This window comes from Oncorhynchus nerka, linkage group LG4 (genome assembly GCF_034236695.1).
Source record: "Oncorhynchus nerka isolate Pitt River linkage group LG4, Oner_Uvic_2.0, whole genome shotgun sequence".
In the NCBI taxonomy this organism is placed as follows: domain Eukaryota; kingdom Metazoa; phylum Chordata; class Actinopteri; order Salmoniformes; family Salmonidae; genus Oncorhynchus; species Oncorhynchus nerka.
The window spans coordinates 65,584,005-65,600,945 of record NC_088399.1 but is presented as its reverse complement, the minus strand read 5'-3'; the positions used below and the strand labels follow the sequence as shown (position 1 = coordinate 65,600,945).

The 16,941-nt window shown below is 43.9% G+C and overlaps 2 protein-coding genes across 4 annotated transcripts; one reads left to right on the top strand and one right to left on the bottom strand.

The window, feature by feature from the left end:
• Positions 1-2,973: 2,973 nt before the first annotated feature.
• LOC115128455 (SNARE-associated protein Snapin-like) lies at positions 2,974-7,899 on the bottom strand. Its single transcript, XM_029658314.2, has 4 exons — positions 7,715-7,899; positions 4,895-4,941; positions 4,385-4,503; positions 2,974-4,082 (listed from the first exon to the last, which is right to left on the bottom strand). Exons 1-4 carry the CDS (start codon positions 7,828-7,830, stop codon positions 3,975-3,977), a joined length of 390 nt encoding a protein of 129 aa, XP_029514174.1. The 5' UTR covers positions 7,831-7,899; the 3' UTR covers positions 2,974-3,974.
• A 47-nt stretch (positions 7,900-7,946) lies between these two features.
• On the top strand, positions 7,947-13,880 carry LOC115128454 (chromatin target of PRMT1 protein-like). 3 transcript variants are annotated; one of them, XM_029658312.2, is made up of 6 exons: positions 7,947-8,218; positions 8,905-8,988; positions 10,149-10,299; positions 10,764-10,944; positions 12,184-12,330; positions 12,498-13,880. In XM_029658312.2, exons 2-6 carry the CDS (start codon positions 8,924-8,926, stop codon positions 12,713-12,715), a joined length of 762 nt encoding a protein of 253 aa, XP_029514172.1. In that variant the 5' UTR covers positions 7,947-8,218; positions 8,905-8,923; the 3' UTR covers positions 12,716-13,880. The 3 variants fall into 3 exon arrangements, with proteins under 3 accessions (XP_029514172.1, XP_029514173.1, XP_029514171.1); XM_029658313.2 differs by lacking the exon at positions 8,905-8,988; XM_029658311.2 differs by lacking the exons at positions 7,947-8,218; positions 8,905-8,988 and having other exon boundaries at positions 9,247-10,299.
• The last annotated feature ends 3,061 nt before the right edge of the window (positions 13,881-16,941 follow it).

Here is a 16,941-nt window from a genome sequence, read left to right as displayed (position 1 = left end):
CATTGTGTTTTCAAATGACATCCCCAAGAGGTAAAATATATAGTGAAAACAATAGTGGTCCTAAAACAGAACCTTGAGGAACACCGAAATGTACAGTTGATTTGTCAGTGGACAAGCCATTCATAGAGAGAAACTGATATCTTTCCGACAGATAAGATCTAAACCAGGCCAGAACTTGTCCGTGTAGACCAATTTTGGTTTCCAATCTCTCCAAAAGAATGTGGTGATCGATGGTATCAAAAGCAGCACTAAGGTCTAGGAGCACGAGGAAAGATGCAGAGCCTTGGTCTGATGCCATTAAAAGGTTATTTACCACCTTCACAAGTGCAGTCTCAGTGCTATGATGGGGTCTAAAACCAGACGGAAGCATTTCGTGTACATTGTTTGTCTTCAGGAAGGGAGTGAGTTGCTGCGCAACAGCCTTTTTTAACAATTTTGAGAGGAATGGAAGATTCGATGTAGGCAGATAGTTTTTTATATTCTCTGGGTCAAGGTTTGGCCTTTTCAAAAGAGGCTTTACTACTGCCACTTTTAATGAGTTTGGTACACATCCGGTGGATAGAGAGCCGATTATTATGTTCAACATAGAAGGGCCAAGCACAGGAAGCAGCTCTTTCAGTAGTTTAGTTGGAATAGGGTCCAGTATTCAGCTTGAAGGTTTAGAGGCCATAATTATTTTCATCATTGTGTCAAGAGATATAGTACTAAAACACTTGAGTGTTGTATGACATTCTGTGATAAGCAGTGCCACTCGCTTGGCATATGTGAGTGCTACTACCTCTACCTGAGCCTCAGGCTTTGTGGTATAGGTCATTAAACGATTGCTTCTGCACCGCAGATTGAGGATCGAGCCCCCTTCAGCTTTTCTCTAAGATACAAGAGTTATAGGCACAAAGAACTGTCGTGAAACTCTAACTCTCCATTGAAAATGCCATACATACCTGTCTGCACAAATTCTCTCCAAATCCATGTTCAGGGAAATCCAGGGATATTCAAGAAAGTCAGGCCTGATCTGCAACACAACACACACCACGGGCTGTACAGTCAGTGTACATCTTCACTTTGTCTCAGCCTTTCCCTTTCTCTCTAACTACCCCACCATAAAACTAAAACTTGGGCCTCACCCAAACCATTTTGATCAATTCCTCTTCCACAAGCCTTCCCCTCTTGACCTCCGCCCCTCTCTCATATCCCTCTCTCACATTCCCTCCGACTCTAGCTCAAACCTACGGGGTCACCTTCAACCCCCCTTCTCTCATTACAAAACATTCAGTATTGACATTGGAGGCAGACATACCTTGCATTTTTATCACTGATCCAATTATGCAAGAGGGCAATGCTGATAAAGGTATTCAGGCGAAGGACTTTTTAAAAAGAGAGGTGGAGCAATTCTAGCTCGATCTCATATTTGTTGGCTAACAATGACCATAGGAACTGACAAGAAAGCACAAAAAGATATGGGAGCAGGCTAGAGCAATAATAAATAATAAAAAACATAGCCCATTGTTCTAACAACAGGTTTGAACAGTTTATTGTTTTTTTGGTCCTAAATTATCACAATCAGTGATGTCACTGATGGTCAATATACACTCACCGGATGGTTTATTAGGTACACCCATCTAATACTGAGCCGGATCCCACCCTTTGCGTCCAGAACAGCCTGAATTCTTTGGGGGAATTCTACAATGTGTTGGAAACGTTTCACAGGGATAATGGTCTATGCTGACACAATGGCATCAAGCAGTTGTTGCCGATTGGATGGCAGTACATTCATGCTGCGAACTGCCCGTTCCAGCTCATCCTAAAGAAGCTCTATTGGGTTAAGGTCTGGGGACTGGCCAGGCCACTTAAGTAAACTGAACTCACTGTCAAGTTCCAGGCAATGTTTTTCCACTCCTCAATTGTCTAGTGTTGGTGATCGCGTGCCCACTGGAGCGGCTTCTTCTTGTTTTTCGATGATAGGAGTGGAACCTGGTGTGGCCGTCTGCTGTAATAGCCCATCTATGACAAGGATCAATGAGTTGTGCATTCCGAGATGCCGTTCTGCACAACACTGTTGTACAGCGACGTTATTTGTCTGTTTGTGGCCCGCCTGTTAGCTTGCACAATTCTTGCCATTCTTATTCGACCTCTCTCATAAACAACCTGTTTTCGCCCACAGGACTGGACTTTGTTCCACCTTTTTAAGTAAAACATCAACACAGTAATGCGTGAAAAGCCCAAGAGGGCGGCTGTTTCTGAGAGACTGGATCCGGTGCACCTGGCACCGATGATCATGCCATACTCAAAGTCGTTTACAGTAGGTCACTCGTTTTACCCATTCTAACTTTCATTCGAACAGTAACTGAATGCTTCATGGCTGCTTTATACAGCAAGCCACGGCCATGTGACTCACTGTCTGTAGGAGCAATCCATTTTCGGGAACAAGGTGGTGTACCTAATAAATTGATCGGAGTATCCTACAACACGGTCTCTCACGGCATGACAACACAATTATTTAAGATCAGTATACCCACATAAACATGAGTTTTATACACCACACAAGGTTTGTTTGTGAGAAAGACGGAGTTGGTTGAGATTTGTGATTAGAATTACAGAGCAGAATTTGAATTAAATCGCATTTTCTAAGGTGTCCTTGAAGTTTTACTGTCAAAATGCTTGAAAACAGTTGAGAAGAAGGATACTGGCTCGCCACCATTCATCTTCCACTTTGATACTGATCTGCCGTCTTGAACCAATTAAAACTGTTTGTGCAAAACTTAAAAGTAAATATTTGACTACAATAACACATTTCATTGTGGAGTCAGACCACTCCCATAGAACCCAAATAATTGTACGGATTTGCTCTAATTGTCTACACACACATCATAAAACCATGTAATGACAGTAGTACTAAGACAGTTTCCTTATACTCTGTTAAAGTGTATAAACTGTAGTATATGTGCAATTCATAATACAGACCAAAAAAAAGGGTGAGTCTTCTCTGTTTTATTCAATAGCAACTAAGTACAGAGCCATTAACATATTAAAGTCATTAACATATTTTGTATGGTTAGGTAACACTGCACTGTTGGAGCTAGAAACATAAGCATTTTGCTGCACCTGCGATACCATCTGCAAAATATGTGTACGCGACCAATAAAATTTGATTCGACATTGAGAAAAAAAGTTTTGACAAACCATATTAGGCAGGGTTGCATATCAGTTGCTGCTAGAAGCGTGAAACAGTGACGGCTCTGTTTCCGTACATTCCTTGCATCTTTATTTTCCTGCACTACATTTGTTTTTTCCTGCCGGGTCTAGTTACTTAGTCCACAATGACAAAAATACTTCACCCTTCACCCTGTGGCCATAGCTTTGAATGGAATGCAGAGGCATCCATACACATATTCTGGAAAGAGAGAGGGTTGTAAAAACCAGTAGGCCCAAAGCACTCCAGCAGTGTAAACACATTTCTTTGCATAAGATTATTATTTCCGATTCCAATTTCAGCTTGCGCAATCTTAACATTTGATCAAGTTGTGTACGTTTTTGAAGCAAAGCACCCCTGATTCCAATTGCCTTTGGCTTATTGTAAACTAGTAGTTTGTGACTACACAAGACACGTACACATTGCTACAATAGCACAAGGAAGAGATGTGAGGTTGGCGTTTAAGCAGGTAAACTGAGTATTGCTTTAATCTGTGAGAATTGAAAGAGAACTTGTCACTAGTAACTTGTTGGGACCCCAACCCCCCCGTAAACATTTGAATATGTTTGAAAATAATAGTGCCCCTTGTGTGCACTGACTAATACCGTATTTCCTGGTTTGGTACAAGAACGGTATGAATATCTGGATACTGCCCAACCCTAGTGGAGAGTTCGTGAAAACTTTATTCAGTCCAGGACACAGGCAGACAAGCTCAGTGTTGTTATTAAGCAGTTTTTTTCCAAGCTGAGGAGTGGGGCATGGTTTACTGGTCATGGTTTACTGGTCATGGTTTACTGGGCGACTGAGGCGTGAACGCTCCGGAGGTCTCCAGCATGGTCTTCCGACGCACTGTCTCTTTGGCGACGTTGTGATTGAGCCGTCGCAACCGTTCCTAGAGAGATGGAGAAAGAGTGAAACTCAAGTGAGCATTGAAAGTCAGTAGCTTGACATAAAATACCACCTGAGCGGCATGAATTCAAAAGGCAACAAACAAAGCAGAATTGCCATGCCCATTGAAATTAAGGTATAGATAGATACATGGGATGAACACTACGTCACTGAATTTGACAGTGACACACATACAAATAGAGTGTTAGATACAAGGACAGGAGTAAAAGAAGGCCTACAAAATAGTATAAGACACTGCACAGGCAAAGAAAGAAAGCATCCAAGCTCTTGCTTTGAGCCACTGACCTGAGCATTCTGTAGTATGTTGTTGACCAGCACCACCCTACGTCTTGCATTCAGCAGCTTTTTCACATAGGGGTCCAGGTCTAGCACCACCTTCTGGTGCTCATTTATCCTGCACAGCTCTGAAAATGAAGGGATGGAATGAGGATGACCGACAGGATGATTGGCTAATCTCATAAAGAAAATGGATAAGGCAGCAGTCATTTTGGTAAGGTATTCAGCTGTTGTTCATGCCTTCAAATTTGTCGGATTGATTCTGTATATAATTAAAAGCAATGTATTTTTTATGACCTCATGAGAACCAGGCAGCACAGGAGCTTGTACAAGCCTTACACACAAGCTTCGAAACCTGTGGTTATACTAGTCACATCACAGCAGCCTCTGCCAATCTCACACAGGGGTTTTCATGGGCTTGGCTTTCTTTCACAAGGTCAAGTGCCTTAACCTGGCACCCGTCCACTTCCCTGTTCCCCCGGGAGTGCATATTAAGCATGTAAAAGTGAATAGTTTTACCTGTGGCTAGATTGTCTATGTGTTCTCGTAGTTCCACCTGGCTTTCCCTATAACAAAAAAACAACACAATAGCATTATAAATACAGAAATATAGTAAAGTAACAAATCATGACTGCTACAACAGACCGAGTGGTTACCGCAGAAGACATAGGCCTACAGCAAGTAACAAATAAATGAGGAAAGAACACATTCAGAATGTCCCTCCATAAAAACAGGACACTTCGAGACAATTGATATTTCGTAGCAGGTTAGGAGAGCATTTTCTCTCACCCTAACCCTTTTCCTAACCTTAACTCTCTAACCTGCTACGTTAATTATCTTAACCTGCTGTGTACGTTCTCCTAGCCTGCTATGAAAAAGTATGTAACCGAGCTACCAACACAGAGAATAGTGAGGCACTGGACAGAAGAAGCAGACTCAAAGATGCAGGACGGTTCTGAGGATACTAATTGGAATATGTTCATCCACCCAGGACTCATCCATCAACATTGAGGAATATACATTGTCAGTCACAGGCTTCAATAGGAAATGTGTTGATGATGTACCCACAATAACAATCCGAACATACCCCCCCAAAAAAACCTTGGTGGACGGAGATATCCGTACCATTCTGAGAGCTCGTACTGCAGCATTCAATGTCAGCAGAATGAACCACGATGACTCAGTGGCCAGCAACATGTACAGGGCAAGCAGGTACAAGCTCCACAAATCTATTAGGGATGCAAAAAAGACAATACAGACTCAAACTTGAATTTATGTTAGAGAGCACAGACTCGGGACAAGGACTACAGACTATCACGGACTACAAAGGCAAATCTAGCTGTGTGATGCCAACTGGAGTGTCCATCTCAGACGAGCTTAACACATTCTATTCCATCCAGGAAGGACGGCCAGGCGTATTCTCAGACATCTTCAACCTGTCCCTGTCCAGGCTGTGGTCCCCACCTGCTTCAAGGAGCCCACAGTCATCCAAGTGCCCAAGAAAAACAAGGTGACATGGCCAAATGACCCAGTCACCCAGTCATTATGAAGTGCTTGAAGAGGCTGGTCAGACTGCTGAACACTTGAACTGGACTGACCACCTGCTCTGATTCCCCACACCTTAGCACACATGCACTCACACACACATTCATGCTTCAGATATCTTTAAAAAATTAAAAAATAAATAAAAAGTAGGGGCATGGATCAGAAAACCAGTCAGTATCTGGTGTGACCACCATTTGCCTCATGCATTTGCCTCGTGACACATCTGCTTTGCATAGAGTTGATCAGGCTGTTGATTGTGGCCTGTGGAATGTTGTCCCAGTCCTCTTCAATGGCTGTGCAAAGTTGTTGGATATTGGCGGGAACTGGAAAATGCTGTCGTACAGGTCGACCCAGAGCATCCCAAACATGCTCAGTGGGTGACATGTCTGGTGACTATACAGGCCATGGAAGAACTGGGACGTTTTCAGCTTCCAGGAATTCTGTACAGATCCTTGATGAACGGTTCGACAATGGGCCTCAGGATCTCGTCACGGTATCTCTGTGCATTCAAATTTACATAAATAAAATGTTTCTCTATTCTATATCGAAGTGGCGTGTTTTTAGGGAATCTCCCTCCCTGGGACTAAACCCCTCCCTCTGCAACTGGATCCTGGACTTCCTGAGGGGCCGCCCCCAGGTGGTAAGGGTAGGTAACAACACATCTGCCCCTCAGGGGGTGCGTGCTCAATCCCCTCCTGTACTCCCTGTTCACACATGACTGCATGGCCAAGCACAACTCCAACACCATCATTAAGCTTGCCGACGACAACAGTGGTAGGCCTGATCATCGACAACGATGAGACAGCCTATAAGAAGATGGTCAGAGACCTGGCAGTGTGGTTCCAGGATAACAATTTCTCCATCAACGTGATCAAGACAAAGATGATGATTGTGGACTACAGGAAAAGGAGGACCGAGCACGCTCCCATTCTCATCGACGGGGCTGTAGTGGAGCAGGTTGAGAGCTTCAAGTTCCTTAGTGTCCACATCACCAACAAAGTATCATGGTCCAAACACACCAAGCCCCTCGTGAAGAGGGCACAACAACTCCTTTTCCCCCTCAGGACACTGAAAAGATTTGGCATAGGTCCTCAGATCATCAAAAAGTTCTACAGCTTCCCCATAGAGCATCCTGACTTGTTGCATCACCACCTGGTATGGCAACTGCTCAGCCTCTGTCTGCAAGGCACTACAGAGGGTAGTGCATACTGCATACAGCCCAGTACATCACTTTATTGTTGCTCCTTTTTATATATATATATATATATATAATTTTATTATTTATTTATTTTAACTTCAGTTGATTTGAGTAAATACTTTAACACGTTCTTAAAACTGCTTTGTTGGTTAAGGGCTTGTAGGTAAGCATTTCACTGTAAGGTCTAACAACTTTTGTATTCGGCGCATGTCACAAATACAATTTCATTTGATTTACAAGGGAAGGAGGGGCTGGATCACGGGACTGTCATGATGATGGAATTAGTTTATTGCCGCATTCTAAACAACTGGGAACTCTCCGACTTAGATTTCAGTTCGTTCAAGACGACTGAGAGTATCGGAAGAAAACCGAGCTCCAACTGAGATTATTTCTTTTGAACGGTCATGCAACACGGAATTCCAAGTCGGGAACTCGGGACTCTTTTCAGAGCTCCGACTTTCCACCTGGAAATCTGACCTCGTTTGTTCCGAGTTGTCTTGAACGCACCATATGTGTCTAGCACGCTAACTAGCTGTGATTGAAGGGAACAGTATCTAGCAAGCACAGTTGAAGCAAAAATCTTGCCAGCTACCCACCTCACTGAGTGCACATGAAGATCAAGCTGCTGGACAGCTGGTTTCAAGAGGCCAAGCAGTCCCTCTGCAATTGCATCTTTCCCTGAGGGAGTCTCCACAACAGCTAGGGCAGCCATTCCTCTTCCAGAACCAGAAGTGATAACAAGAAACGTAAAGCACGCCAGGAAGTAGCTTTGTGACGTAGCTGTAAAGCCTCTCCATTTTCCGTCGTCAGGTAGTTAGCACCATTTTGTAAGGAAAGGAGAGAGGGAGGATAGGCTGGCCTCAGTTTATATATATTTTTAAGCATATACTGTTTTAATCACTGTAGCTAGCTAGTGTAGTTCGTATTTTAGTAGTATCCGTAAGAGCAAGGTGAAATAAAACATCTAGTGAGTAGTGGATCCAGATCTGTCGGTTGTAACTAGCTTAACGTTCGCTGCTAACGTTAACTGGTCTATCGCTCAAGCTAAGGAGCTTGCTAGCAAAGTGATACGAGTATCGGCAAAACAAGCAACGATCAAAGTGAGTTTACCAATAATCGCCTATTGGACTTGTTTGAGACAATGTTGACTGTTTTTAGTTAGATATTTCATAACTAGCTACGTTGGCGAATAATTTTCAGGCTCGATAGGACGCCAGCCTTAACTTCAGTTTACAGGCTCCTATTGCTTTTCGCACAGTCACAGCCTACTTAGTTAATTAGCTAGTAAACGTAGTTAGCTAGCTTTCGTAGTTGTCCCGTCTCTCGTTGGCATTCCGAAGCAGTGAAGTCGACTCATTTGCTACATTTGTTTTATGAACTGGACGTGTATATTGTGCCTTTCGGGAAAATCCGTGATATGTTTATTTCGAGCCCGTGGCGTGGCCCTTTCGCGTATTTTCTTCAAATTATTTATCCAACATTAACGTTAGTTGGTAAATGAAAGGATACTAGCTAATTGCATACCATAACTAGTCAAACGCAAGCTAGCTGTCTACTAACTAAGCTGACCATTTTGCCAGCTAAATATAATGGATTATTTTGAAACTAGTTAGTAACGTTTACCCACGACCTTGAATGGTTATGCACAAATGGAATGACCAACACTGGTATATTTCCTTCTCCTGGCTCTTGAAATTGTTTTTCTAACCAATTTGGTTTTTCAAACCAACCACTACCCCACCCTCCCTACCCCTTTCTTTCCCTCTCATATGTTGCTGGTTCCAAGGAGTTCCAGTGAAGTCAAAATGAGTGCTCCCTCCTCCCAAAAAGTTGTGCTGAAAAGCACCACCAAGCAGTCCCTGAATGAGCGGTGAGACGCGCTACGCACCCTGACAGCACTAAGCGAGGCGAAGGTCGAAAAAGTGGTACAGACGGCCCTAGTGGGCTCTACTACGGAAGGCCACTGTTGGGGACCAGACATGGACGCTAGGCTGCCCGGGGCAGACGTGTGCGCTGCTCACTCAAAATGCATGCCATATTCACAGTTTGCTGACATTAGAAGTTTGGAGTGCCTTTTGTGTGAGCAGCGCACACTTAGACCCAACGAGAGAGGGTAACAGTGATGCTTGGTAAGGCGATGGCCGAGAATGGGCACAGGCCGCACTCCTGATATGCCCCGGCACTCCTCTCTGTGTGTCACACATTGGTGCAGTCCCAAAATATACTGTACATATGGGAGAGGAGACACCAAACCAACGAAAAGGGAAGGGTTCACCCTCCCGCTCCTCTCCCACCCTCTCTCTACACACACACAACTCTCTCTCAACTAAATTACTGTTTAGCCATTTTGTGTCCTTTTCCTCTTCTTTGCTACCACTTTCATTTTCAGTTCTCTGTGCTCTGAAGTCTTTCTGTGAGACTAGGTGCCCAGTCCTAGCCCGGACGTGACCACCCCCCCTTTCCTTGCTCTTCTCTCCCCCCTTTCCTCCTATTCTCATATGTGTGGTGTGAGCACAAGGCACGGTCCGGGCTGTAAGTGGCTGGGTTGCCACATACCCCTCCAGTCCTGGGCCTCCAACCTCTGCCAGGCCTTTTTCGCGGGCTGATGCCATCAAAACAGGGTGGCGTGGAGGCCTGTAAGTGGCAATCACTCTCCTCTCTTGTCATCTACTTTCCTTTTTCTCTGTTTTCTCTTCTGCCTTTCTCATTCTTGTCTTTCAATCTGTCCCATCTGTTCCAGTGTTTCTTCTGCTTTTTCTATCTTTCCACTTTTGTTTTATTTTACCCTAAAATGTGCTGAATTGCTTCCAGAAAGCATTTTGGGTTGTCAAATACTTAACAATGAGAGAGAGCGAAACAAAGAGAGTGAGGTGCCAACAAGCGGGGCATTCATAACACACGCCACAGCTCCTGTGGCCGTGTCCATGGTATGAGAAATGACTTGATTTGGAACCATCCCTCCCCCTCCGTATCCTCTCTCTCTCTCCCTCCTTTACCCCTTCTCTGTCCCGCTCCCCCTCCCCTCCAAAGCTTCACTACCATGCTGAAGAACAAGGCGCCGACAGCGGTGAGTGTGCGAGCCACCATGCAGCAGCAACACATGGCCAGTGCCCGCAACCGCCGCCTCGCCCAGCAAATGGAGAACAGGCCCTCTGTGCAGGCTGCTCTGCACCACAAGCAGGTGAGACCAGGTGATCCAGCTCAATTAGTCTTTCTGCAATTCCTCACCTTCTCAACAGTATTGGAGGAGACGGTCCAAGTCCCTTCTCTCGGGCCTTCTTCTCCAGTGCATTTTGAGGAGGAATCGGGGAAAGATGAATTGAGAGCGCCAAATGGGGAGATATCTGAAGCACGGTAAACAGGTGAGATTGCGAGGGGAATGGCACACCGGAAACAGGCCATGTTCTACAAATGTGTAAGAAGGAGATGGGGTACAGGAAAAAGGCTACACTTAATCAATAGATATTAGGAAATGCTTGACGCAGACCTAGAGTGCACCATAGAGCAAAGGTTAATATACAGATCACATAAATGGCTGAGTGTTTGGGTCAAGCACTGAAGTGACAACTTGACAAATGCAGCACAAGAGTTCAACACCTCCCTATCCCTGCCACTTGGTATCAACCTTCCACCTAACCCTCCCAGAGCCTGAAGCAGCGCCTGGGGAAGAGCAACATCCAGGCCAGGCTGGGCCGGCCCATCGGGGCCTTGATGCGGGGGGGTGCTGGCGGCCGGGGATTCGCTGTTGGAGGGATGCGGGGGATGACGAGAGGAGGCCTGCGAGGCCGCGGCAGAGGAGCTCTGAGGGGCGCTATGGCTCTGAGAGGTGAGCATTTGGTACCACACAGCAAAACCTACTGCTACAATGTTAGAACTGAAAACGTTGGCTTCATAAATTGTTGAAAGACATTTGACGAGACATTTCATGATTTCTCTGAAATGTTCTACTCTGGGACTGGAATATACTTTCCACAGTGATGTCCAGGCTTTTCAGTATGACTCGTACTTTTTTGCACGGGGGAAAGGCAAACTTTATTATTTTAAGGGGTGACATGATCTCATCTAAACTAGCTTGAGCAAATATACCCTGCTGAATTGAATGGAATAGTCCAGGTGGATCTGTCATAGTATTTATTTGTTTCTTCTTTATTTAACTAGGCAAGTCAGTTAAGAACAAATTCTTATTTTTATTGGGTTAACTGCCTGTTCAGGGGTAGAATGACAGATTTGTACCTTGTCAGCTCGGGGGTTTGAACTTGAAACCTTCCAGTTACTAGTCCAATGCTCTAACCACTAGGCTACCCTGCTTCGCCCCCTGGTTTACTATCCATCCCCTCAACCTGAGGGAATGTGGTTGTCAATCATCGTGACTCCACCATCCATAAACCCCCTGCTGTCCTGGTTGGTCCGGCATCTGTTGTACTACTGAGCATGTGGTGACAAATCTAACAGCTGCACTGCCCCTGCTTATCCACAGTCACCCCACACCCACTTCTACACACTCCCGGTGGAGGGGAGTGGGGATTTTGGACTCCATTTAGACAACAACAAAATGACAGTAATACTTCAAGTGAAATTCATTTAAATTACGTCCCGGTTTAGAATGTAATGGTGCAGATACAAGATGTGCACCGTGGTCACATATATGTTGCATATAATGCATAACTGTGGCATTCCAGGTTTTAAAAAAGAAAAAAAATGTTGGTCATAGCATTTGAAGTGATATTAGTGCACTTTCACTGTAGAACAAATTGTTATTCAGTCAGAATACCCCATGCCTAGTTAGAACAGAAGTGACTTGAGAATACATGGGCAAGGCACCCAACAAACACCTCTAACCTGTCTGTCATGGCGTAAAACAAGTTGGAGTATAAATGACATGCGTAACATGTTTTACCCGTCCATAGAATTTGAATACTTAAGCTGCTTTAGTTAAGTTGGTGGCTGAGATGTGGGTCAATGATGGGCATATAAAAAGTTTGTGTTCACTTGACAACTTTGTTCTTAAACTGAAACGTGGTAAACTAAGTCACTAGTTAACTCTTCCTTTGTTGTGTCCTGATAGGGAATCGCCTTTCCCCAGGCATAGGCCAGATGCGTGGCAGAGGGGGTCCAGGCCGTGTGGCCCTCCGTAGGGGGATGCGTCAAAGAGGGGCTGCTGGTCGTGGAGGTGCCTTTGGCAGAGGAGCTGGAAGAGGAGTGGGAGCCAGGGGTAAGGAACTGGGTTCGGATTCATTTCATCTGTAAATTGACACATCACAGTCTACCTCAAGATTCTTGTTTACATGAACACTTATACAGCAAACATTTTGTTAACGCATTGTGATTCCATCTTAAAAAATGTTTTGGGGGTGTGTTGACCACCATCTTTCCCTCCAGGACGAGGTGGTCTGCGTGGGCGTGGTGGCTTCGCTGGCAGGGGTGGTGGCCGCGGTCGCGGGGGTGGAAGAGGAGGCCGCGGCAGGGGAGGTGGCCCAGGAATGACCCGCGAGCAGCTGGACAACCAGCTTGATGCCTATATGTCCAAGACCAAGGGCAACCTGGACGCTGAGCTGGACGCGTACATGGCCCAGGCTGACCCAGAGGGCATGGAGTGAACCAGGACCTCCACCGCGAGAGTAGGGACTCCTTCAACAGGCCCACACTGAGACAGTGCTGATAACATGAAAGACGCAGAGAGAAGCTTGTATAGTACTATTACACCAAACGAATGTAATGATAAACGCACTTACGTAAACTCTGTGCACTGTTTCACATTACATGGCAAAAATTTGTGATGTGATCACAACCTCTGCTTGAATATACAACTCACATTCACTGACGCACATGCATACAAACACACTTGTTCTAAAATTGTGGGCCTATGAAGAGAACTGTTTGAAATTGAACTTTTTCCTGAATGTGGACTTGACCATTCTATCAGTATCAGTACAAAGTAGACTCGCACCGGCACAGTTTGAAACCTTTTTCCTGTGTGTGCATGAAGAATGCAAAGATCTTTTAAACTTGAATGGACGACACTGACCGGAGTAGACTTAAAGAACCAACATCATCAACGCTCCTGAAATGCCTGCTTTTTGGACCAGAATCTCTTGGCAGAATCTGTTTTGAAGCTGAATTGGGACTATTACCGGACTTTGCGTCTATGTCCATATGGTTAAAAGTGCTTTAGCTCCATCATGTCTAACTAGCATCCACTTCTTATATTTCGTAAACCTATTTTTTACTGCCATGTTTTTATGTTAGGATTTGTATTTAGTATTGGATGCTCCTTTTACTGTGTTAGCAGAAGTGTACAAGGACATGACTCTCGAGTAGAAAAATCTAATGAAAATTACAAGGGGAATTCTCAAAAAAAATCTTGTATTTTTATTCTATTTAATGCCACCAACTTAAGCTTTGCTTCTGGAGAATTTAAATATGTTGCTGTCTTTGGTTGAAACTCCCCTAACAGCATTTTATGGATGCTTGTCATACCAAATAAGCAACTACACGAGATGCTAAATATTTCAATCCAAGTTGCAAAGGTGTGCGAGTGGTCTCTCTTCCCCCCCCCCCCCCCCCTCCGGTGTCAATTGTAAGAATTTTGAGATGGTCTATAAAAAAAACGGGTTGTTGTACACCACTCATAAAGTGAATGAAAATGTTTTCAGATTGTGTCCATCTGGATGAAACTAAACTCCAAATGCTATGTAATTCCCTCTCCTTCCAACTGGTTATTGTCATAGAATAGAGAATAAACGTTCATCTTCTTTTAACATAGTAGTTGTTTGGGTGTTGGTTCCATCACACGTTCTCTCAAGACACTTGGTTAAATCACCATACACTCACTGGCCAGCTTTTTAGGTACACCATCCCTTACCCGAAAATGGATTGCTATATAAAGCAGACGGGGATCGAGTTACTGTTCGTCTGAATGTTAGAATGGGGAAAAATTAGTGACCTAAGCAACTTTGAACGTGGTATGATTGTCAGTGCCAGATCCAATATTTCCTTAACAGCCGGCCTCCTGGGCTTCTCACGCACGGCAGTGTCGAGGGATTGCAGAGAATGGTGCAACAAACAAAACATCCAGTCAGCGGCAGTCATGTGGGGGTGAAAAAAAGCTTGTAGATGAGGTCAGAGTATGGCAAGCTAATGGGGGCCACAAACAGACAAATAACGGAGCGGTACAACAGTGTGAACCCTGACCTCAACCCCTTCGAAAACCTTTGGGATGAATTGGAATTCCGACTGCGAGCCAGGCCTAATCGCCCAACATCAGTGCCCGACCTCACTAATGCTCTTGTGGCTGAATGAAGCAAGTCCCGCAGCAATGTTCCAACATCTAGTGGAAAGCCTAAGTACAAGATAATTCTACTTCTGATCTTATATTTTAACAATACCATAAGTTCCGCTGTAGCAATTGTAATTATTCTATAGTACAACATTGCATTGTAGTTGAGATTAGTGATTTTTTTTCTTGAACACAGTCCTTGTTATTAAAATGTCTCAACTCATAGCTTTATCACACCGCAATTAATATGTAACGGTTAATACATAATTTGAATAATTACAGGGTTACTACCCAAACAACACTATAAATTATGTTTGTTGAAAGCCTAATGGTCTACTTATTGGTAGATCTTGTCGATAAAAGTGCATGTCCGTGATTTTTGAATAGTCAAAAATATCCACGCATTTCAATATATTCTCCCCTATGTATTTATTTGGACAGTGAATCTAAAACCTTTAATTTGTTTATACTCCAGCATAGTCCCCCCATTTGAATGTGTCATAAGTATTTGTACAAATTATAGTGTAGTAAATTTAGTAAAAAGTTTAGCATTTGGTCCCATATGCCTATTTACTAAATGTAACACAATAAGTGAATTTGTCCAAATAATTATGACACTTTCAAATAGGGGGACTAGATACATAAAGTGCTTTCATTTCTAAAACTACAACATATGTATGAAAATACTCTAAAACAAAACCTTTCAATCTTTGATCACAAATCCAGGTTTTCTGTCCAAATAAATAGGCAGGGGAGTGTATGAGTTTGACATAGGGGGCATTGGGGTCGCCTTTTTCTTTTTTAGAACAATGAGGGTAGAAGTATGTACTTACTGGCCCTCCAACACCACTTCCAGCAGCATCTGGTCTTCCAGCCAAGGGTTGACTTCATCAAAAGAGGACAATTTCATACATTTGCAATGAAGTTGGATTATTGCGTAGCTGTAATTAGTAGGCAAATTGCTTCGTATTTGAGTAACCTAGTTGATAAATTTCACTTCAATGTGAAAGAATGCAAATGAAAACTCATTATTGCCATTTTGATTGTGACTTGTCAATTAACCTGTCATACTTTTTGTAAAATGGTTTTAGTGTCTATGTATTTGAACATCAATCTAAATAAAGAGAATAAGCAAAACATATGGTCAAAAGCCCAGGTGAGGATGGTTGCTATCCATCGACCTCTAGGTTATGGGCCCACCAGTTCCGTTGCGCCACTCTGCCCCAGTCGGCGTTAAGAATATCCTGGATATTTATTCAGTCTTTCTGATGGCAGTCTACACGTTGACATTGTGCCTTTGTAGCCAGCAACAATGAGTTCCATTTTGGGTCCTGACTTCCGTCCGTAGCAGTACTCCATCCAGGGTTGCCATGTCCGCAGTTTTCTTAAATTTGGGCCACTTTGAAAACGAAGTCGCGGGTGAAAATGTAGACTTGGTCGCGGGTAGCATGTTTTTATATATTTCGTTGTGACCTGCAGCTGCTGACTATTAAGCAGTGAGCTGGCTGTTACTGAGTGGGTGAATGGTGGGGAGAGGGGCGGAAGGTGTGTGTGTATTGAGATAGCATTGCAACTTCGTGACAACTTTTTTTTTACCAGTTGTAGGTAGGCTATTTAGATTGTCATCATGAAGACACCTACACTACAGGTCAAAAGTTTTAGATCACCTACTTATTCAAGGGTTTTTCTTTATTTTTACTAGTTTCTTCATCATATAATAATAGTGAAGATATCAAAACTATGAAAAAACACATGGAATAGTAACCAAAAAAAGTGTTAAACAAATTAAAAATATACACTGCTCAAAAAAATAAAGGGAACACTAAAATAACACATCCTAGATCTGAATGAATGAAATATTCTTATTAAATCATTTTTTATGTACATAGTTGAATGTGCTGACAACAAAATCATACAAAAATTATCAATGGAAATCAAATGTATCAACCCATGGAGGTCTGGATTTGGAGTCACACTCAAAATTAAAGTGGAAAACCACACTACAGGCTGATCCAACTTTGATGTAATGTCCTTAAAACAAGTCAAACTGAGGCTCAGTAGTGTGTGTGGCCTCCACGTGCCTGTATGACCTCCCTACAACGAGAGCACTGGGCATGCTCCTGATGAGGTGGCGGATGGTCTCCTGAGGGATCTCCTCCCAGACCTGGACTAAAGCATCCGCCAACTCCTGGACAGTCTGACTGACCCACCGCCAAACCGGTCATGCTGGAGGATGTTGCAGGCAGCAGAACGTTCTCCACGGCGTCTCCAGACTCTGTCACGTCTGACACGTGCTCAGTGTGAACCTGCTTTCATCTGTGAAGAGCACAGGGCACCAGTGGCGAATTTGCCAATCTTGGTGTTCTCTGGCAAATGCCAAACGTCCAGCACGGTGTTGGGCTGTAAGCACAACCCCCACCTGTGGACGTCGGGCCCTCATACCACCCTCATGGAGTCTGTTTCTGACCATTTGAGCAGACACATGCACATTTGTGGCCTGCTGGAGGTCATTTTGCAGGGCTCTGGCAGTGCTCCTCCTCCTCCTCC